The sequence below is a fragment of the Eretmochelys imbricata genome, chromosome 1, assembly GCF_965152235.1.
Source record: "Eretmochelys imbricata isolate rEreImb1 chromosome 1, rEreImb1.hap1, whole genome shotgun sequence".
Classification (NCBI taxonomy): Eukaryota; Metazoa; Chordata; order Testudines; family Cheloniidae; genus Eretmochelys; species Eretmochelys imbricata.
Window position 1 is genome coordinate 331,250,063 of NC_135572.1, and position 21,995 is coordinate 331,272,057.

At 40.1% G+C, this 21,995-nt stretch overlaps 1 protein-coding gene across 1 annotated transcript in view; it reads right to left on the bottom strand.

Moving 5' to 3' along the window:
- Positions 1 to 21,995, bottom strand: part of SLC2A13 (solute carrier family 2 member 13) — a 307,588-nt gene that overhangs the window by 224,749 nt on the left and 60,844 nt on the right. The window contains exon 2 of the mRNA XM_077807858.1: positions 8,661 to 8,820. Within this exon, the coding sequence (XP_077663984.1) occupies positions 8,661 to 8,820 (160 nt within the window). The remainder of the gene's footprint in view (positions 1 to 8,660; positions 8,821 to 21,995) is intronic.

Genomic DNA, 21,995 nt, shown 5'->3' on the forward strand with positions numbered 1-21,995 from the left:
TTGTTTTTCCCCACTAATGTTTCTGAAAGGTCTCACTTTCATTCCACATAACACAACAGAAGTATTCTGATGCCAGCCTTACTTTTAAAGTTTTTTTTTTTTTTTTTTTTTACAAACATTGTTTATTGCACACCAATATTATTTCTATTTCATAAATAGAGAAACTGAAGCACAGAGGTTTTTCAAAGGTGCCACAGGGCGTTTGTATTTCTAGTTCCCTTAAGATCTTCTGAAAATCCCAGCCTAAATAACTTCCATAACCACATAACAGCTCAGCAGCAGAACCACAAATAGCATCCAGCTCTAAAACAGCTGTTTGATTAATCAAGTTTAGAAGATAATTAGGACTATTTAACTTCTCCATTCAAACAGTGAATATTATTTTAAATGTGGCTGTTTTTATATTAGAGTCAATGTTACTGAACTCTCTCAACTTTCAAAACATTTGAAATGTAATGGACTAGATTAGTGGTTCCCAAAACTGTGGTACATGCATCACTGGGTTACGTGAGTTTGATGTTCCATCCATTCACTTCACCAACTTTTTAAGAAGGTGATAAGTGAACCAATAAAATCTGGTAGCCCCTGGACAACATAAAATATTGCTTTTGTTTTAGGGAAAGGGATAACAATGTACCTACAATCACTGTGATGTGAGAATCAGACATGTCAAGGAAACAGTCCAAATTCTATGAAGGTTCACTTTATCTTTTAAAAAGTAGGAGACAGACACTATCTATTTTTGTTACAACTATTGGAATACAAAGGCAATATATTGGCAACAGGCAGGTTCCCTGCTTCCTGAATACAATAGACACAAAGCTCTTGGTATGAACCGGTGAAAGCACTTAACTTTGTAGTTCTTATGCTATGTTTTTTCCTTACAATTCATTATGTATGTATATGCAAAATTACATCAAAACAGGCTCAATGTACTTCGTTTTGCTTCAATAAATTTAGAAAATGCATGATAAAAAATGTTCCTAAATAGTAGCTATACATTTCTCAGTAATAAGGCACTAATTACAGCAGGATTTGATTGAAGTGTGATTTGACCTGAGTGAAGATACAGAAAAAGCTTTTTTTAAAGAGCCTCTTCTGGTCTTGAGGATCTACGAGATGGAGCTCTAAGTAATTTAGATCAAGAAGCACATAGTGATACAATCTTAAATTCCCTGCACAGGAGACAAATGACAGCAAAATCTTCACCAAACCCACTGCTACCGATAGCTTTAGAACCTTAATACCCCCTATGTAGGGAATTAGACAGCAAACTCTTCTTTCTCTCTCCATCTCCTGCAGCCTCTTTCCCCATAGCAACAGTGATATGTTGATTCCAAAGTCTCTGGACTCAGACAGGGAATCATGTACTCTATGACATCTATGAGCGGCATTTCAAAATTACGTGCTTCCTTTCATAAAAGCATAGGGTGGCTTTGTAATTTACAGTGTGATACTGTGTGTACAAATGGAGAATTAGGAGGCTGCAGACACCAGCAGAAATACTACCCAATACAGGAAGCTGGACACGATCCTCCCTTTCCCCCCACCCGGATAACTACTAGTTTACAATGTGAAGAAATGTAAAAAGTAACCGTTTAACTTTAAAAAATAATTTCCAAGCAATCAAAAGTATGGAACACACAGTTAAGGGACCCAAAGAACCTCAGCTCTGCCCTCCTGCTCTGCTGTTAAGAGCTGGGAGTGTGAGGGAGGGGACCCAGTGATGAGAATATTGTATTGACCCAAAGTGTAATTTCTGTTAGGACTACAAAAATGAAATGCCTCGCTCCTAATCATGCAGCTCTTATATTGATTTTGGACTTATTTACGGTCATGCACTGTCCACAGAAAGACTTGTTACAAATTCCTGATTAGACAAATAGCATACTGATGGCAGTCATTTCATTCCCCATTCTTCATTAAAATTCCTGTACCACCAATTATGCAATGTGATCAGAGAGCTCAAGTATAGCCACATATGCATACCTCCTAGCCCAGTCCATGCAACTTATAATATTGATATGAAAACAGTAATGGCTAGGGTGACTAAAAAAAATATCACATAAGAAACTTGGACATATAGTATAACGCTAAATTATAAAACCAACTCTCTCCGGTGCCCATATTTTTATAGTCCACCCACAAAATGTCAAACAAAGTGGCTTTTCTAAATGTGTTATGTTCTCATCTATGGCTACAGAGTTAAATGCCTTAGAAATTCATTTCAGGAGATTATCTAATTTGATCCAAAACTAAAGTAATGAAGAAGGGAAAACAGGAGTCCAGCATCACTACAGGGCCAGAAATAAGGCTGCTTGAGTACCTTAAATGTGTATTTTCATACTTTCAAATCTTTGGGTTTCTTTTAAGTTCAGCCTTAACTCTGAATTTCCTTACTTTGCAAGAGTGCTTTCTTGATAACTGCAATGTTTTTGTAAGGGGTTTTTACCCTGACATTAATTATTTTACTTGTTACCAAAACTGCAGCTTAAAGTGTTTTGTCTGGGATTCCGTGGTTTTGCGATTTTAACGTATTCTATTCTCTGTACATACATCTGCTACCCCCACCCCAGCCCTGTGGTGATTTCCTTCAAACCCTACCCAAAACAGTGCCCAGATATTTTGATGATGGACACCACAGAAGAACTTTGACAGTCGGTTCCTGGCTCCCACATTCTTTTCACACAGACACCAAAGCAGTCTTTTCCTCTGCTCAGCTGCTCTTCTGGCACCGCTAGATGAGGTGTCCCCTTAGACCAGGGGTGGCCAGCCTGCAGCCCTTCAGAGGCTAACATGCGGCTCCTTGTCTAGGCACCGACTCCGGGGCTGGAGCTGCAGGCGCCAACTTTCCAACGTGCCGGGGGGTGCTCACGGCTCAACCCCTGGCTCTGCCCCAGGCCCTGCCCCCACTCCACCCCTTCCCACCCCCTCCCCTGAGCCTGCCATGCCTTGTTCCTCTCCCTCCGCGCCTTCTATATGACACGAAACAGCTGATTGGGAGGTGCGGGGAGAGAGGGGGAGGCCCTGATTGGCGGGGCTGGTGGGCAGGAAGCACTGGGAGCCGGAGGAGCTGCTGAGGTATTACTGTGGCTCTTTGGCAATGCACACTGGTAAATTCTGGCTCCTTCTCAGGCTGGCCTGCCTTAGAGTGAATTTCCAGATCTGGCAGGCTCAAATGACTCAGTACTGTTATTCTCAAGTGAAACAACACCCATCGATTAGGATAGTTTTTGGTTTTTGTTTCTTTTTTTACTGTAGATTACAGTGTGCTGTCCAAGAGCTATAGTACTTCAATCATCAAAAAAGAGGAGGGGGGATATATTTTGTACATATGAATATATTTGACACACAAAAACTAAAATCATTAAGATTGTAAAGTTAAGCATTTAAAAGTTAGGAAAGGCCAGAATTAAGGTTGCCTGTAAAACCTTAATTCCGACCCCTGGGCATACGCATTGTGATAAAGTAAATATCACATACTATATTTCCCAGAAGACCCCTGCCTAATTCCATGCACAGGATAGACCATGCTAAGGGGATCAATCATGGTTGTATATTGAAGGAGGTTGTTGTCAATAGGACCCCTACCTAATTTTCTACAGAAATATTCACGTGTATTGAATAAGGCAGAGACTGCAGGGAAAGAAAAGTGGATCTCAGGATTAAAGCAGTTGAATTCTGCCCTTAAGAGCTGGATTCTCTACTCCTGCCACAGAGTTTCTACATAATGCTAAACAAGTCACATAAACCAACTTTTCACAGGTGGTCACTAACTGTATGGTCCTCATTTTTTGGGTCCCCAACTTGAGCTGTCGGGGTGTAATTTGCATTAACTGAAGTCAAGAAGAGCTGTACTTTGAATATATAAAGTACTATGTAATCCTATTTACTCTGAAAAATAAGGCCTGCAGATCTCAAAATTTGGCACCCAAAATAAGTGGATGTTTTTTACCTTAACCTTCCTGTGCCTCGGTTTTCCACCTGTAAAATGAATGCCCCCTCATTTCACAGGAGTGTTGTGACGATAAATGTATTAATATTTGTGAGGCACTATAACGATGAGCACCACAGAAGAGACCGTGAGGAAATTAACAGTTCTGCCTTCAGGGCTGAGTTTGACTAGTGTACAGCAATTAAGGCATGGTATTACACACTGATCAGTGAGGAGACAACAGAACGCTGTGAATAGCTGCTTACTAAACGAGCACTGTCAACCCTGTGAACTGAATAAAGCAGGGGTCCTGTGGATTACAGTATTAAAGATTATTCATAAGGCACACAAGGAGGCCGAATTAAGGTTGGACAATGTATTTTTTCCCTAGCTTCATTTTGTGAAACGGCTGAATTGTTTTGGCTGAAATGAAAAGAAAAAAAAAAATTCTGCCTGAGGCAGACACTTTGCATGGAAATTTCAGTCCAAACAGTTAGTTTTGGCAAAGTTAAAAGCAGCTGAAAACCGGTTCTTATAATGAGAAGTTTGGGGCAACCTTAATAATAGGTAATGTTTAGCCTGCCTATAAATTTATTGCTCTATATGTATATCCTATCCCTCCTCCATACCTAGGTATACTTGCAATATTGCACTCTTAAAACGTAATCCAATATTGTGGCAACGATCACTGTTTCATGCTCAGATGTAACTGTGATCAGTCAAGAGACTTAGAAAGAAATGCTTTATACCAGTAAAAGGCCTTTCTGTTCCTCTATACACTAGTATTTAGGTGAAGGGAAAGGATTCCTTTGCTGACTTTTGAAATCTGTATTTAAATGACAATTAGTAAAGCTCCACAGTGATATAATTGAAAAGCTACGAAATACAGACACAAACAGTCTAGGTGTCCATTCTTTTGAAGACTCTGCAATCAATGAACCCCTATTCCGCAACAGAAGTTTCTAAGGAACCCCCCACTTGCTTAAATAAAAAAGTTCCTAAAGATTAGAATGATCTTTTAATGGGTAGTCAATTTTAATTATCCTACGTGAACACATTTATAAGTCACCTTTTAAAAAGAAAGCCAGAGTTAAATTCTTGGCTTAATGCATTATAATACATTCTGTTTGTATACATCATTTCTATTTTACTCTTTTGAAATATGCAGCCCTGTAGGAAGGACACTCAGTCAAAGCTCAATGGACTAAAACTAAAAGAAAAACTCAGAATCCAGAAAGTGGAACAAAAAATATTAGCTAACATATTCTGAATCCACAGTTTAAACAGAATGCTGCCCTTGAGTACAATGACATCCAATTCTCAATAGATAACTATTGCTCAAACAAGACTATTAGGCATACGTTCAAATGTAATCTTTAAAGTGCCACAGTTATTTGGAGACTGCCTTTTTAAGGAGTCAATATTTACTTTAATATATTTTAAATGCAAGAGGCTAGCTGGCTTCATTATAGTAGAGCAGCAGCACCACTATAGCTAAGGTTGTGCCATGACCTCTGTTTAAAGGTGTTCTAAATCCTCTAAAATCGACAAGCTTAGTCAGATTTCTGAAGCACTCAGAGGAGAGGAAAGTGATCAGGAACAGTCAGCATGGATTCACCAAGGGCAAGTCATGCCTGACTAATCTAATTGCCTTCTATGACGAGATAACTGGCTCTCTGGATGAAGGGAAAGCAGTGGATATGTTGTTCCTTAACTTTAGCAAAGCTTTTGACACAGTCTCCCACAGTATTCTTGCCAGCAAGTTAAAGAAGCATGGGCTGGATGAATGGACTATAAGGTGGATAGAAAGTTGGCTAGTTTGTCAGACTCAATGGTTAGTGATCAATGGCTCCATGTCTAGTTGGCAGCCAGTAGCAAGTGGAGTGCCCCAAGGGTTGGTCCTCGGGCCGGTTTTGTTCAATATCTTCATAAATGATCTGGAGGATGGTGTGGATTGCACCCTCAGCAAGTTTGCAGATGACACTAAACTGGGAGGAGAGGTAGATACGCTGGAGGGCAGGGATAGGATACAGAGGGACCTAGACAAATTAGAGGATTGGGCCAAAAGAAATCTGATGAGGTTCAACAAGGACAAGTGCAGAGTCCTGCACTTAGGACAGAAGAATCCCATGCACCACTACAGACTAGGGACCGAATGGCTAGGCAGCAGTTCTGCAGAAAAGGACCTAGGGGTAACAGTGGACAAGAAGCTGGATATGTGTCAACAGTGAGCCCTTGTTGCCAAGGCGGCCAATGGCATTTTGGGATGTATATGTAGGGGCATTGCCAGCAGATCGAGGGACGTGATCGTTCCCCTCTATTCAACATTGGTGAGGCCTCATCTGGAGTACTGTGTCCAGTTTTGGGCCCCACACTACAAGAAGGATGTGGAAAAATTGGAGAGAGTCCAGTGGAGGGCAACAAAAATGATTAGGGGACTGGAACACATGACTTATGAGGAGAGGCTGAGGGAACTGGGATTGTTTAGTCTGCGGAAGAGAAGAATGAGGGGGGATTTGATAGCTGCTTTCAACTACCTGAAAGGGAGTTCTACAGAGGATGGATCTAGACTGTTCTCAGTGGTAGCTGATGACAGAACAAGGAGTAATGGTCTCAAGTTGCAATGGGGGAGATTTAGGTTCGATATTAGGAAAAACTTTTTCACTAGGAGGGTGGTGAAGCACTGGAATGCATTACCTAGGGAGGTGATGGAATCTCCTTCCTTAGATATTTTTAAGGTCAGGCTTGACAAAGCCTTGGCTGGGATGATTTAGTTGGGGATTGGTCCTGCTTTGAGCAGGGGGCTGGACTAGATGACCTCCTGAGGTCCCTTCCAACCATGATATTATATGATTTCTTTGAAATTTGGGTATGCCTCAGAAGTGTGCCTGGTAAAGTTAGTAACCCAAATGTGAATCAGTAGAGCCAGGGGATCAAAAAAACAGCCTTTTTTTAAAAAGTTTCTAGGTGGGATTTTTTTGCCTGAATTAGAGATTAAACTATTGATGTGAAGCAGATCAAAAAGGTCTCAATCTGTCGCATTTTACTCAAGGTAGTGCATGGCACCCACAGAATCCTCATGGGGCCCAAATTGAAAACAGTATTTAAGAAAACTTACATATTTTACCCTGTGCATGGATCAATACAGAAAAATGGCTAGAGGGTTTCCATTCCCTCTTTTATATTTATATAAAACGGGAAGAATGGAAACCCTATAGCACATAGCTTTAAACTTTACTCTTGGAAGTGCTCTGAAATCCAAACAATACAATTAATCATTTGAAGTTTGGTGTGCCCCTTGGGGGTGCAGCATAGCATTAATTATTAAAATTTGGGGTCAATTGACTGAGAGGTTCCCAAGTTACAAACCCACCCCACCCTATCCAAAAAAAAAAGTCGTCTTCTGATACCTTGTACTGTTAAACTGAGGCTACTAATGACTGGAGGAGTCACAGACCTCACTGATGGCTGTGAATTTACCCTTCAATTAACCTAAGGTTAAATTAACCTCAAATCCCCACCTAAAACAAAAGGAGTTTTGGACAGAGTGGCTGGAGATTACTACAATTTATGAGTCCTGGGTGGCAATTTTATTTTGGAGGAGAATAAAGTATTTGGGGGGAGAATTTAGACATATGAATGCTTCTGGGGAGATCAGGAGTATTGGGCAGGGCAGTAGGGGAATGCAAACTATCAAAATAGTTTTGTTTTATAAACATGAATTATGGTAGCTATCAACTATTTAGAATTCTTTCCTTTATCTATCTAGTTCAGTGATCCCTGAACTTTTCACGTCGTCCTCTCCCCTGACATATTGTTGTTATGGCTAGAAATACTAGACCTGTTTTGAGATAATGATAAATTTGTTGAAATTAGAAGAATAGATGACCCAATAGAGGTTATTATGCTGACTCATTAGGAGTCACTATAAGGTTATGCGTTTTATTAAAGTTAGCTATAAAAGATTAGGTAAAAGTAAATAACGGAGTAGTCCAAGGAAGCTTTTCTCAGGGCAAGGAACTGACATCTAAACTCCCCATCAGTTAGACAGAAAGAGGGCTCCTGGAAGTCCGACTGGTGATTATTCAAAACCATCTCAGACTGTAGGTAACTATAGCTGGGAAGTCCCAAACTATTGCTTTTGTGTGTGTGTGTTTAATATCTAATAAATTGTAGTTTTAGATAAGAGCACATTTGCTCGTATTAATCATTTTATCAGACACAATAGCTGTGTTCCCACTGATTTATTCCTGATACCGCCTGGAGCGAAACAGTTAAGCTACCACTGTTTTGGGTTCTGAAAACCCAGAGTAACACCAGAGGCTGGGGGGGGGGGAGGGGGCAGGGGGAGTGTGGACTGGGGTAAGGGGGCAGAGGCTAGAGCCAGAGCTGTGGCCAGGCCGTAAACCAGGGGCTGAGGCCAGGGCTGCAGCTAGGGGCAGAAGCAAGGCCAGCAGCTGGGGCCCGGGGGTGGGAGAGAGGCCGGCAGCTGGGGGTGGGGGACAGGCTGGGGCTGGAACAGCATTGGGGGCAGAGCAGGGCTGTGTGGCACTCCCTCCCTGCCCCCCTGTGGGGCTGGCCAAGACCCCGCTGCATCCCCTCCCCCCATATTGTTCCTCCATGGCCCCACAGGGAGGCGCACGCCACAGTTTGGGGACCACTGATCTAGTTCCTTCCCAAGTCATGACAACGCTATTTTCACTTTTAAATGTAAAAATTTACAAACCTCCATCCATCCTTTGCGAGGTAGCTGAAGGCTCCATCAACAACACTTGCAAAGAACTGCCCTCCTGTGATGAAGAGAGTATTAATGGTAACTAATCTGCCTCTTAAGTGGGGTGGAGCGACCTCTGCGATGTATACTGGTACTGTCATGGAAGCCACACCTACAAGAAAAAAGTGATGGATTAAATTTACACAACTGTACACAACATTCTCTGTAGTCATGAAGCATTAAAGTACAGTATATAATAAATGTGACAACAAATTGTAAGCACTTGATTGCTGAGTTCCAACGGAGAAAACTAACAGCAGCATTTTGTTGCACTGCTAATAAGCGCTAGAGAACAGTTATCTGAAGCAGATGGACACAGGTATTCGGAAGTAATAATAATTACCATGTTTGTGAATATTCACAGATTCACAATACATAAAGGAATTTAAAGAGAGTCTGGCATCATGAAACAAATCACAGATTTTTAAGCAAAAATCATCTAAGGTGAACTAAAGATAACCCTAAAATATAAGCAAATATATTTATAGTTTCAGTTCAAGAGAAAACAAGCAGGCACAGTACCACATGAAACTGAATTGGAGTGCAACAGAGTCATACATTTATAATCTAAATTGATACATGACAACCATTAGCAAAGTATTGAAAGCTTCGATTAACACATAGGGCTTGATGCTGTGCAGCCACAGCTCTCCCTGGCTTCAAATGAAACTGAGTGCTCTCCACTTCTGGAAAAAATCACCGCCATTCCCCTTATGGGTGGGGAATTTCATTTATGTTTAACAGAATTTAAGATTCATTGTACAACTGCTTTCTGAGCTTTAGCTATCTCATATGGAATAAAGAGAAAGTTCTGTCTGGATTTAAATTTATAAGGTGCAATTCAGACCATTGCAATGAAAAATGTTAGCCAAAATACCCAACCTTGTATTTCTGATAATACATGGTCATCTCTTGCCCTATCATAATGTATCTAATTGTTCCCATGAATTAGGGAACGCTTCCAAACGAATAATTTGGAATAAGAGATCTAAAACATTTTTTTAAAGCTGAAAAACATGTATAAAAAAGGAACTTCATGGCATATCAACAGCAGATCTGTGTATCGTACATAATCAGAAATTCTGAATATGCCACGCAAATTTATGGTGTAGTTTCCAAGGAACATAAAAGTACTTTCTGGCAGAAAGAAACAACCAGTGACAGCTAGTGGCTCTAGGTTATGTATGGTTTATTAAAATTAAAGATACTTTTGGGACAGGGGAGAGAAGGGGAATATTTCTATTGAAGCTTGTTTAAATGGAGCACAGTGAAATACACTATGCGGGTACAGAATAAACTGTGTCCAAAGGCAAAGCTCCACTCTGAACTGGTGGCTGAGCCTTTTGATGAGGTCACAGCCATGCACTACGTCTCATTAGCACACAAATGGCACCTCTTCACCAAAATTTAACATAAAATTCCTACAGCCATTGTAATTACTTTGTCTCATTTTCCTCTTCCCTCCTTTTGGCAGTGCTTAAGGAGCAGTCAGGTTGCTTTTATAGATTAGCTATTTAAAACTGAATTAGAAGAGGTTTCAGAGTTCCCAGCTGAGCTAAACAAAGAGTCTATGTCATCACATACACCATATTCAAGGTAGATTGCAGGGCTGCTACTAGCAGGTTCGGCTGTACCAGATATGGACTGGCCACAGAGCTTCTCTCTCAGAGCAATAAACACCAAATGTGTTCACTATAAGATCCTTTAATGTACTGCCAGGTATACCTGTTGTATGCTCAGATAAGGTATGTTATACATGGTGCCATCTAGTGACTAAACAATAGAATACGAATTAATATCCCATTACATCTCCCCCCTAAAGTTTTACATTCTAACTATTTACAACATTTTACAAAATATACACTATCATGCTATCTTTAAAGTTCAGTACAGATCAGTCTTAAGTATCTCTGAATCATACAGTTATCCAATTACATGACCTGGATGTGTAAAATCTTGGTCATCTGACTGTCCATTAGTTGGTTTGGAATCTTTAAATCATTTAAATCTTTAAATCATTCAGATTATTCTGAATCTGCCATCTGTATAGTTTGCTCTGTTGATTGTTCTTTGTAAGGAACAAACTATAGATGTCAGTTTCTGTTGAACTTGCCACTCTCAATCACATGATCTGGGCGATGAATTCTTTTCATAAGAGCTGGAGTTCATCCTTTTTCTCCATACAGTTTGACACAAAACACAGTCACCAGGTTCTAGAATCAGCAGTTCTTTAGCTGAGTGACATCTGTCATAAAAGCATTCATAAGCTCTTTTTGCCTTTTTATCTGATTTGGCTACTCTTTTCATGTGCGGTCACTTCGGAGATTAGAAAAGAATTTCATTGGAATAGTTGTCCTCCCATCTGGATTTCTGCTGGGCTATATCCACTAGCTGCTACAGTGTTATCTGTAGCTCAGAAGAACAAGGAATGGCTCTTTCTAACGTAGGATTTTCTTGGCTGTCTGTAGAGTTCTCTCAATCTCTCCATTTGTTTGTGGGCAATGTGGGCTGCTATCAATATGATCAAAAATCATATTTAGTTTGGATTGACAAACTCAGCTGCAGTAAACTGGTTCATAGTCCATCACTAGTTTTGCATTTTAGTTTCTCAATAATACTAAGACATGTTACGTCTTTTAAGTACGTTATTCCTATATACCTGGAAAAATAGTCCACTAAGATCTAGTAACAATGTCCTCTGAAATCTGCATAAATCTGCAGCTAGTCTTTTTCGAGATCTGTCTGGTAGAGATGTTATTAAATGTTTCTTGCATTGTGTTGGTCTGTTGGTTCTGCAATGTCCACATGCAGACACCTCATTGTCTGTGTCCTTGCTGATACCTGGCCACTATACTGACTGGTTAGCCTGTTCATGGCATTTAATTAGTCCTTGATGTCCCTCATGAATGAGGTTTAGGATTTCTCCTCTCATTTCATTTGGAATTACGATGCAATCGCCTTTAAACATTAATTCGAGTCGCCTAATTGTCCACATGCTGCAAAGTAGTCTCTTATCACTTTAGTGTCCTTTAGATACTTGAGCCAGCTGATTCTAATGTAACTTAGAACACTGGAAGTTGTGTGTCTGTCAAGGTTGCTTGTGGTAATGGGTGTAGTTTCTTTTCTGACTCTGATCTGTATACATTCAAATAATCCATGTAAACCTTTACGTCAACTTTGTGCTCCCAGTTAGTTGAGTGTGATGCTCAGCTCTGCGACAGGAGTGTCTGCTACCAGCAGACTTTTCCCAGGAATGTATTAAACATTAATCTGATCAAAACACATCAGCATCTCAACGGTGCTTGATCCTATACTTTTCTGTTGATTAGGGCTACAAGCGGCTTATGGTCTGTTATCAGTGCAAAAGAATCCAATCCACACAGATGTGTAAAAGTTCTCATATGCCTATACACTTGCCAGGCACTCCTTTTCAATCTGCACAGTTTTCCTGCTTCTGGGTGTGCACGAGAACAAAATGCAACTGGCTTCCACTCAAATCCATGTTATTGCAACTATATATCAGCTAGGCCATGCCTGCTTGTATGCATCCGATGAAGTGAGCTGTAGCTCACGAAAGCTCATGCTCAAATAAATTGGTTAGTCTCGAAGGTGCCACAAGTACTCCTTTTCTTTTTGTGAATACAGACTAACACGGCTGTTACTCTGAAACCTGTATCTACACTGACCATTGTGGGTTTCATCACACTATAATACCTGAGAACTGGAGCTGTTGAGATAATTTTTTACCGTTTTTGAAGGCAATTTTTATTTGACCCCCATAGCCACAATGTGTTGGACTTTAAACAGTTCATTCAGTGGTTTTGTCACTACAGAAAGGTCTTATAGGTATTGATCAAGGTAATTTGTCATCCCCAGTACACAGCTCAGTTCTGGTACATTCAATTCTTGAATTGCTTTTACTTTCTCAGGGCTAGGCCTGATTTCATCGTTGTTTATTGTTTATCCAAAAAACTCAATTTGGAATAGGTGGAAAATGCACTTTTCCTTGTTTATCTTCCGTCCAGACTGACAGATAACACTTAGAATTTCTTTGAGGATTTTGTTGTGTTCTTCCATCAAATATCGTATATCAAAATATTGTCCGTGAAAATTACAACTCCATTTGCGTTGCATCAACAGTTCTGCCATCTTTCTTTGGAAAGTTTCATGTGCACTGTAATCCCAAAAGGTAATCTTCAAAAGCAAAATTTCCCAAACAGTGTGACAAATGTAGTCAGTTTAGAACTCATTGGCTAAAGGAATTTGCCAGAATCTGCTCAAGGCATCCAGCTTGTAGAATACTATAGCTCTTTTCACTTTAGGGAGGAAGTTATCCAGTGTGGGGAGGATATATTTTTCTCACAACTACTTCAATAAGTCTTTTAATAGGCACACATTAATATTTTTCCTTTTTTTAAAATAATCAGTACCATTCGGGCACCTCATGTTGTTGACTCAGATTTTCTCAATAATGCCAATCTGTTCTATTCTCTTTAATTCACCTTCTACTTCATGAATAATAGGAATATGTAGTATGGTGTATGTACACTATATGGTTCAACATTGTCTCTTAAGGTTATTTGTACTGGATCTCCTTTCATAAGTCCAATATCCCCAAATACAATGGGAAGACTGTAGGTCTTTCATTCCATACATTCTTAATGCATAACTTTTCTTTGTAAATTGTTTCTGCAGTAAACTGGCTCATGCAGTTCAGAATACCTCCAGAGAGATATCAAGTCTGTGTCAGGGGATTTCAGCTTTGGGTGGAGTTGAATGTGATTGTAAGTTCCTTCTGAGATGATAGTCATATCTGCTCCTGAGTCCATTTTAAACTCAATAGTCTTTCTATGAATATTCAGTTTAATTCTCCAGGCAGGCTCTGTCATAATGTGATAGATACCATCACGTGATAGATATCCGAAATAATGGCTCTTGATTATCTGTAATTGTAGTTAGCTGTCTCATTGTTTTAGTACAGCAAACAGCTGCAAAATGTCCATATTTTGCACATTTATTACATATTTCACCTTTGGTTGGACACAAGTCTTTTGAGCTATGAAATTTTCTATACCTTGTACATTTATTGTGAAAGGCTTTGTAGTTTGCCTGGAATTTGCCCCTCTTAGCCAAAGGGGTCATGTGATAATTATTTTTATAACTCATGCTGCATCTGTTTACAGCTTCTCAATGAGTTTCTTGCTTTTCAGGTTTGTTCTGTTATTTCACAACTTCAGTCTTTGCTATTTGGACAGCTGTGTTTAGGGTTAAGTCTGTCTTAAATTTTAGTTGCTGTTAAAGGTTCCTGTCTGCAAGACCTATATTTAGCCTCTCTCTAATGTTCATCCATTCCCCAAAAAACATGGTTTTCAGCCAACACATATGAAACTCTTCTAAAAGATTAACATTTTCTCTTGGTTCCTGAATTCTCTGGCAAAAACATTCTCTTTCATAAACCACATTTCTCCAAGGTATAAAGTATGAATCAAAAATAGCCAGAACCCTTTCATAGTCATCTTTTTGACTGTGGTTAAGTAAAGGCAAAAGATTTAAAGATATGCTCTGCATGCTTACCCATAGTATAAATTACAGAGAATACCTGAATATTTCCAGTTTCCTTATGGAGTTCTGTAGCAATTCAAAATCTTGCAAAATACTGCTTCCAGTCAGGCCATTGGAAGGTTTGTCAAAACGGAAGTTCTCTGGGGAACTAAGTGGCATATTGATAAGATCCTACAAAGTTTTTTGCTTTCCTTCTGTTTGTAATCTTTATTGTTGCTTTCCTTCTATTTCTGTTGTCCTCTGGCATTAGTTAACTTTGACACCATTTGAGTTACTACAGAGAATTCTTTCCTAGGTGTCTGGCTGATGAGTCTTGCCCACATGCTCAGGGTTTAGCTGATCGCCATATTTGGGGTCGGGAAGGAATTTTCCTCCAGGGCAGATTGGCAGAGGCCCTGGGGGTATTTCACCTTCCTCTGCAGCGTGGAGCACGGGTCACTTGCTGGAGGATTCTCTGCATCTTGGGTCTTTAAACCACAATTTGAGGACTTCAGTAGCTCAGACATAGGTTAGGGGTTTGTTACTGGAGTAGGTGGGTGAGATTCTGTGGACTGCGTTGTGCAGGAGGTCAGACTAGACAATCATAATGGTTCCTTCTGACCTTAAAGTCTATGCTTCTATTATTCATTTCATGGAAACCTTGTACATGGTAGTTTGCAGCGCTGCTTCTACTAGCAGGCCAGGCTTCTGTACCAGATATGGACTGGTCAGTGCTTCCTTCTCAGAGAGATACATACCAGATGTGTTCACTATAAGATCCTTTAATGTACTGCTAGGTAGATCTGTTGTATGCTCAGACAGGATATGTTTCAGAGCGCCACCTAGTGACTGAACAGTATAATACAGTTAATATTCCATTACTTGTGTAGAGAGGGGAAAACCAAGAGGACTGGGTACAAGGAAAGAAGTGGCAAGTTTTAAAAAACAGCATTTCAGCCTCTTAGATGACAAAATGCGAAATAAAAGCTAACAGACACCTTCTAGCATAAAAACTAGTGCTTAGACCGTGCAATGGAATCCAAGTGGAAGGACTCTTGGAGGGTCCCACTGAAGTCACGTATCAGGGGGTAGCCATGTTAGTCTGTATCCACAAAAACAACATCCCTTGCAGGACTGAGGCTTAGAACAAGGGTATTGAATAGCTCCCCATTTCAGTTTTATTACAGAAATAGAGTCAAAAAGGACACCTGGAGTAAAGGAGGACGAATGTGTCCAGGACATTAGAATTAGTAATAAAAACATTTCAAAAGATATATGTTATACTACTCTTTTCTGTTTTTTCTATAAACTATTTGGCATAATTCTGAGGGTTTAATGCAATGTATTTAGGGGGAAAAAATCTTCTATTTGTTGTAAAAGCTTTTATATTAAGTAACCATACTTCAGTTGCAAGAGGTTTTGTACTAGTGCATATTTTGGGTGACAAAAGGTAATCTCCTTTTGTTCTTATGCCTCAGAGTGCGCCTGAGGTGTATAACTATATCTTAACACTGCAGATGCCATTTTGGCTTATCGTTATAGGCACACACTATGAAAGGGGTTACAACACCGGACTTGAACATCTTTGCCAGAAAAAGTTACATTCTCATACTCTGGAAAGCAACATGATTCACGAGTACCCTGCTGTCTGGCTGATTCACTACACTAAGAGCTCCAAGTTATCTTTAATATGAAAGTTAGTTTTACAGATCTGCTGGAAGCCTTCAAAAGCTTGAGTGAGGAATACAAATTATTTAATAATAGAGTGGCATTGAAAAAATATTTTGTTATAATGGGTAAATGCTTATGACGCTCTCAGCATGACAACCCAATCCACGGCTAATTAAATTAGCAGAAATATATCAATACCTCTCTTAACACTACTCACTGACTGACCCATCAGGATTTCAATTTCCTAATGCTGGTAAAAAGATTTTAGAGAGATATTTCAACCATTCAGTGCCAAATGAAACACATGAAATATAAAAGCACCATATAGCTCTTTACACATTTTGTATCTTGTCACGTAATCCAGAAGAAAAATTTTGAATTCATACCAGTGTTAAAAATACATTCACTTTTCATTTTTCATAACCAACAAGTATCTGATATCACCAATGTCCGTATTAAATTATGTTCAGAGGCATGGGGTTGGTTACGGGTGCAGACAGATAATCATTTGAAGAAGGGCCCTTGAACTATCTTCTCCCCTACCATTCTTTTTTTTGGGGGAGAGGGGTTAAAGAAAATGACTACAGCCATGGCAGTATGAGAGGAGCTCGTACTATATTAAAAAGAAAGGATAGTCTAGTCATCAGGGTGCTAGCCTATGACTTGAGAGATTTGGGCATTAATTCCCTACTCTACCACATACTTGCTTCATGACCTTGGGCACGTCACTTAGCCTCTCTGTGCCTCAATTTTCCATGAGTAATGTAGCAATAATTATACTTCACTACCTCCCAGAGGTGTTGTGAGGATGAATATATTAAAGATTATAAGGTGCTCATATATCATTGGGGACATAAAAATATCTTATTAGGTTTCTCAGCCAGTGGCTGGCAAGCCCCCTGGAGGTAGGGGAAAAAAAATCACAAAAGGCAGTCAGGGAGTTGTGAGGTGTTTAAAAAAAAAAATTACAATCTAAAGCAAAAAACAAAAAAAAAAAAACCTCTCCCCCCACTATTCCCCACGCACCTTTACCTTTCAAGGTCAAGTATTCTCTGTCAACCTCTTCACACACACAAACTATATAGACTTATTATCATGGATACATTCAGTGGTGAGCTAGAACCGGTTGTTAAATTTAGAAGCCCTTTTAGAACCGGTTGTTCCGCGAGGGACAACTGGTTCTAAAAGGGCTTCTAAATTTAACTGGCCAAAAGTGGCGCCTTAGGCGCCAATTCCATGGGTGCTCCAGGGCTGGAGCACCCAAGGGGAAAATTTGGTGGGTGCAGAGCACCCACCAGCAGCTCCCAGCCCTATCCCCAGCCCCAGCTCACCTCCGCTCCGCCTCCTCCCCTGAACGCGCCGCCCCTCTCTGCTTCTCCGTCTGCCCCCCACCTTCCCGCGAATCAGCTGTTCGCGTGGGAAGCCGGGGCGGGCTGAGAAGCAGGCGGCGGCTTCACACTCAGGCCCAGGGAGGTGGAGGTGAGCTAAGGTTCATAGGTTCAGATAAGCATCCAAATTCCCAGATGCTTAACCTAATGCTTCTGAGTCTGATAATGGCAATATTCATGTTAAAATAAGCTGAATTCACCAAAATGTGCAGAACAGCTGCCCCTAGACGCTGTTTTCCTGGCAGTCTGATTACCTGAAGAATTGTCCTGTGGGGAGGAAGTGGAGATCCACATACTGCCAGCTGCATCTCTCACATGTGCATTTAATTTTCATTTTGTAAGACAACCTGATCAATAGAGTTAGAAACAGGACTACAGTACAGTGGGAAAGAAGCTTCATACATAAGGCTAAAAAACACTTTAGTAAATCTATTTATTTTTACTTCAAATTATTTGTGCAATAATATAGTTATAACTAAATTATGTTTTTAAAAACTCTGGATCTCTAATTTAGAATGAAATATTGGAATAATAAAATCAGCCTAAGACACTCCATGGCATGCGTCATGCTGGGACTTTCCCGCTCCTTAGGAGGTTCATGGCAATTGGCCTCATACTTGAGGCAGCACAATATCCCAGAATTATATAAGCCTTGACTCATTGCCTAATGAGAAAATAGAGAATATATTGTTTCAAGCTGCGATACTTCAAACAGCTCAGTTTAAGGAGGCTTTAATTTTTCTGTTCACACTGAACAAGACCAATCATGTACTCATCATTATGAAATCACAAAAAAGAAACGTATGACAGGTTTCAGAGTAGCAGCCATGTTAGTCTGTATTCGCAAAAAGAAAAGGAGTACTAGTGGCACCTTAAAGACTAACCAATTTATCTGAGCATAAGCTTTCGTGAGCTACAGCTCACTTCATCGGATGCATCCACTGAATGCCTCTGATGAAGTGAGCTGTAGCTCACGAAAGCTTATGCTCAAATAAATTGGTTAGTCTCTAAGGTGCCACAAGTCCTCCTTTTCTTTTAAAAAAATTTATATTTTGATCCCATGCCAAGTTATAAATGTTCAGATTACTGAGAGACACAAAGGCACTTTAGGAAAATTATTCTGTCTAGGTGGAAATCAGAAGTCACGCATTACACTCAGAGCTTAGAATATTTAACGAAAAGACACTGAAGTAGAGTTCAAACAATTTGGACTATCACTTATTAGATACAGGAGGCAGCACGGGTTTAGTGCGAGAGCAAGGGACTAGAATTCAGAAGTTCTGGATTCCAGTAAGGCACGACTTGCTGCATGACCTCAGGTAAACCATTTAACCTCTCTATCTCAGTTTTCTCCACTGATTACAAGATACAATGGCTGCCATTAAAACTTACAATTACCATGGTGTTTTCAATACCCTCCATTCTGAGTACAAGAATGTTATGAACACTGCAGTTAAATTAATTTTGCCTGCAAATGGTAATTGTCAATTTAATGCTGATCACCTATCTTCATCATAAGGGTGTTGTGGGGCTTAATTAATGTTTGCAAAGTACTGGTACTTGGATGAAAGGCACTGTAAAAGCGTGAAGGTTGTTACAGTTGCATGCGTATCATGACCATGCCCAGCTCTACCTAGCAACCCAGCAACTACAATGGTCTCGCTATCATCAGTTGTATGGTAAACTAAAACATTTTGAGATTAGAATCTACCAAGGATTTTAACACCAGGGTTCAAGTAATTTAGCACCAACTTTATAATCCAGGGGTGGCCAAACTGTGCCTCTTTTACCATTAAAGTGTGGCTCATGGAGCTCTCCACATCCCCCCCGCCCCCCATTCTTCACCTACCAGACTGGGGGGTGGGGGAAACTCAGGACCTCTGCCTTGCAGGGAGGGGTGTCTTAGGGCTTCAGCCCTGCGGGGCACACCTGCCAGGGTTCGGGACTTCAGGAGGAGCACAGCTGAAGCCCCTACCCCCAGCAGGTGTGCCCCAGCTCTTGAACTTCTGAAGACTGTCGTATGTGGCTCGGAGGGCTAGTAAGTTTGGTCACCCCACTTATAATCACAGGAAGGATATGCTTTATATTTTAATTTCCTAGAATCTCCTGAGATTTTTATATGATTATTATAATTTTGTGCTCTTTTGTGGAATATACCAGTAGATGAAGCAAAAGCTACAAGCTCCAGTAATTAAAGCCTATTATCCAAACCTGTGCAAAATGTATTAATGATCTTCATACAGACACAAGTAAATGAAGTACAGCCATGCTGATGTATGCTCCCTTTCATCTTGCATCTCAGGCTGTGGATCTTAAATCACATCTTTAACGGCTCAAGCTAAATGTGGTCTAAATTTGAGTACTTGATATTTCCTTCTACTTCCTATCTGGTGTTTACACTAAAATCATCTTCTTTGTCACTTAGGAATACAAACACTGCTGAATTTTTAATTTGCCCCGCTCTCTCCCCCTTCACGTTCAGGCCACAACATAACAGTGACCAATGCTAGAGGCTTCAGAAGGAATGAACAGAATAGGGCAATTATGTCATCCATTCCCGGTCATCCAGTCCCGGTTTCTGGCAATCAGAGGTTTAGGGACATGCAGACCATGGGGTTGCATCCCTGACCATTGTGGCTAACAGCCATCTATTAACCTATCCTCTATGAATTAATTCCTTTTTTTAACCCATTTATACTTTTGGCCTTCACAACATCCCATGGCAACAAGTTCCACAGATTGACCGTGCGTTGTGTGAAGAACTGCTTCCTTATGTTTGTTTTAAACCTGCTGCCTATTAATTTCATTGAGTGACCCCTGATGTATGTGTTATGTGAAGGGGTAGATAACATTTCTCTCTTCACTTTCTCTACACCATGATTTATAGCCCTCTATCATATCCCCCCTTAGTCTTTTTTCTAAGATGAACAGTCCCATCCCAGTCCTTTTAATCTCTCCTCACGTGAAAGCTGTTCTATATCCCTAATCATTTTTGTTGCCTTTCTCTGTACCTTTTCCAACTCTAATATCTTTTTTTGAGATGGGTCAACCAGAACTATCCATAGTAATCAAGGTGTGGGAATACCAACAATGTTATTATATATTTTGTTTTATTACCTATCCCTTTCCTAAGGGTTCTTAACATTGTTAGCTTTTTTGACTGCTGCTGCACATTCAGCAGATGATTTAAGAGCGCTAGCCACAATGACTCCAAGATCTCTTTCTTGAGTAGCAAGACCCATCATTTTGTATGTATTCCAATGTGCATTACACTGTATTTATCAACACTGAATTTCATCTACCATTTTGTTGCCTAGTCATCCAGTTTTGTGAGATCCCTTTGTAACTCTTTGCAGTCAGCTTTGGACTTGATACAGAATTACTCAAGATACCTATCTGCAAATTTTGCCACCCGTTTACCCCCTTTTCCAGATCATTTCTGAACGTTGAACAGCACTGATCCCAATACAGATCCTTAGGGATACCCTGCTATTTATCTCTATCCTTTGTGAAAAACTAACATTATTTCTCCATTTCACCAGTTACTGATCCATGAGAGGACCTTCCTTCTTATCCCATGACTCCTTACTTTGCTTATGAGCCTTTAGTGTGGGACCTTGTCATAGACCTTTTGAAAGTCCAGTATACAATATCCACTGGATCACCCTTGTCCACATGTTTGTTGACCCCCCTCAGATAATTCTAATAAATTGGTGAGGCATGCTTTCCCTTTACAAAAGCAGTGTTGACTCTTACGCAACATACTGCGTTCATTTACGTGCCTGATAATTCTGTTCTTTACTATAGTTTTAAACAATTTGCTCGGGACTGAAGTTAGGCTTCCCCACCTGTAATTGCCATGAATGCCTCTGTAGCCTTTTTATTTAAAAAAAAAAAATCAGCTGTACATTAGCTATCCTCCAGCATCTGGTACAGAGGCTGATTTAAGAGAGAGGTTACATACCATAGTTAGCAGTTCTGCAATTTCATATTTGATTTCCTTCAGAACTCTTGAGTGAATACCCTATGGTTCTGGGGACTTACTACTGTTCTATTTATCAATTTGTTCCAACGCCTTCTCTACTGACACCTCATTCAGGCACAGTTCCTTGGATCTGTCATCTAAAACAGTAGCTCAGGTGTGGGAATCTCCTTCATATCCTCTTTAGTGAAGACTGATGCAAAGCATTCATTTAACTTCTCCACAACAGCTGTGTCTTCCTGGAGTGCTCACTTAGTACCTCAACCGTCCAGTGGCCACCACTGAATGGTTGGCAGGCTTTTTGGTTTTCATGTACTTTAAAAAACCCTTTCCTGGTAGCTTTTGCTAGCTGCTCTTCAAATTATTTATTAACCTGCCTAATTATACTTTTACAGTTGACTTGCCTTTCTCTTTTCCGCAGCAGGATTTGACTTCCAATTTTTAAAGAATGTCTGTATCTATCCATCTCTTTTACTCTGTTTAAGCACGGTGGCATTTTTTTGGATCCTCTTGCTTTTGGAGCGGGGGTGTATATATTTAGTTTGAGTCTTTATTATGGCATTTTTAAAACATTTCCATGCAGTTCGCAGGCATGTCACTCTTGTAATCATTCTTCTTAAATTTCCATTTAGCTAGCTTCCTCATTTTTGTGTAGTCCCCCGTTCTGAAGTTAAATACTACTGTGGTAGGTTTATTTGGCATTCC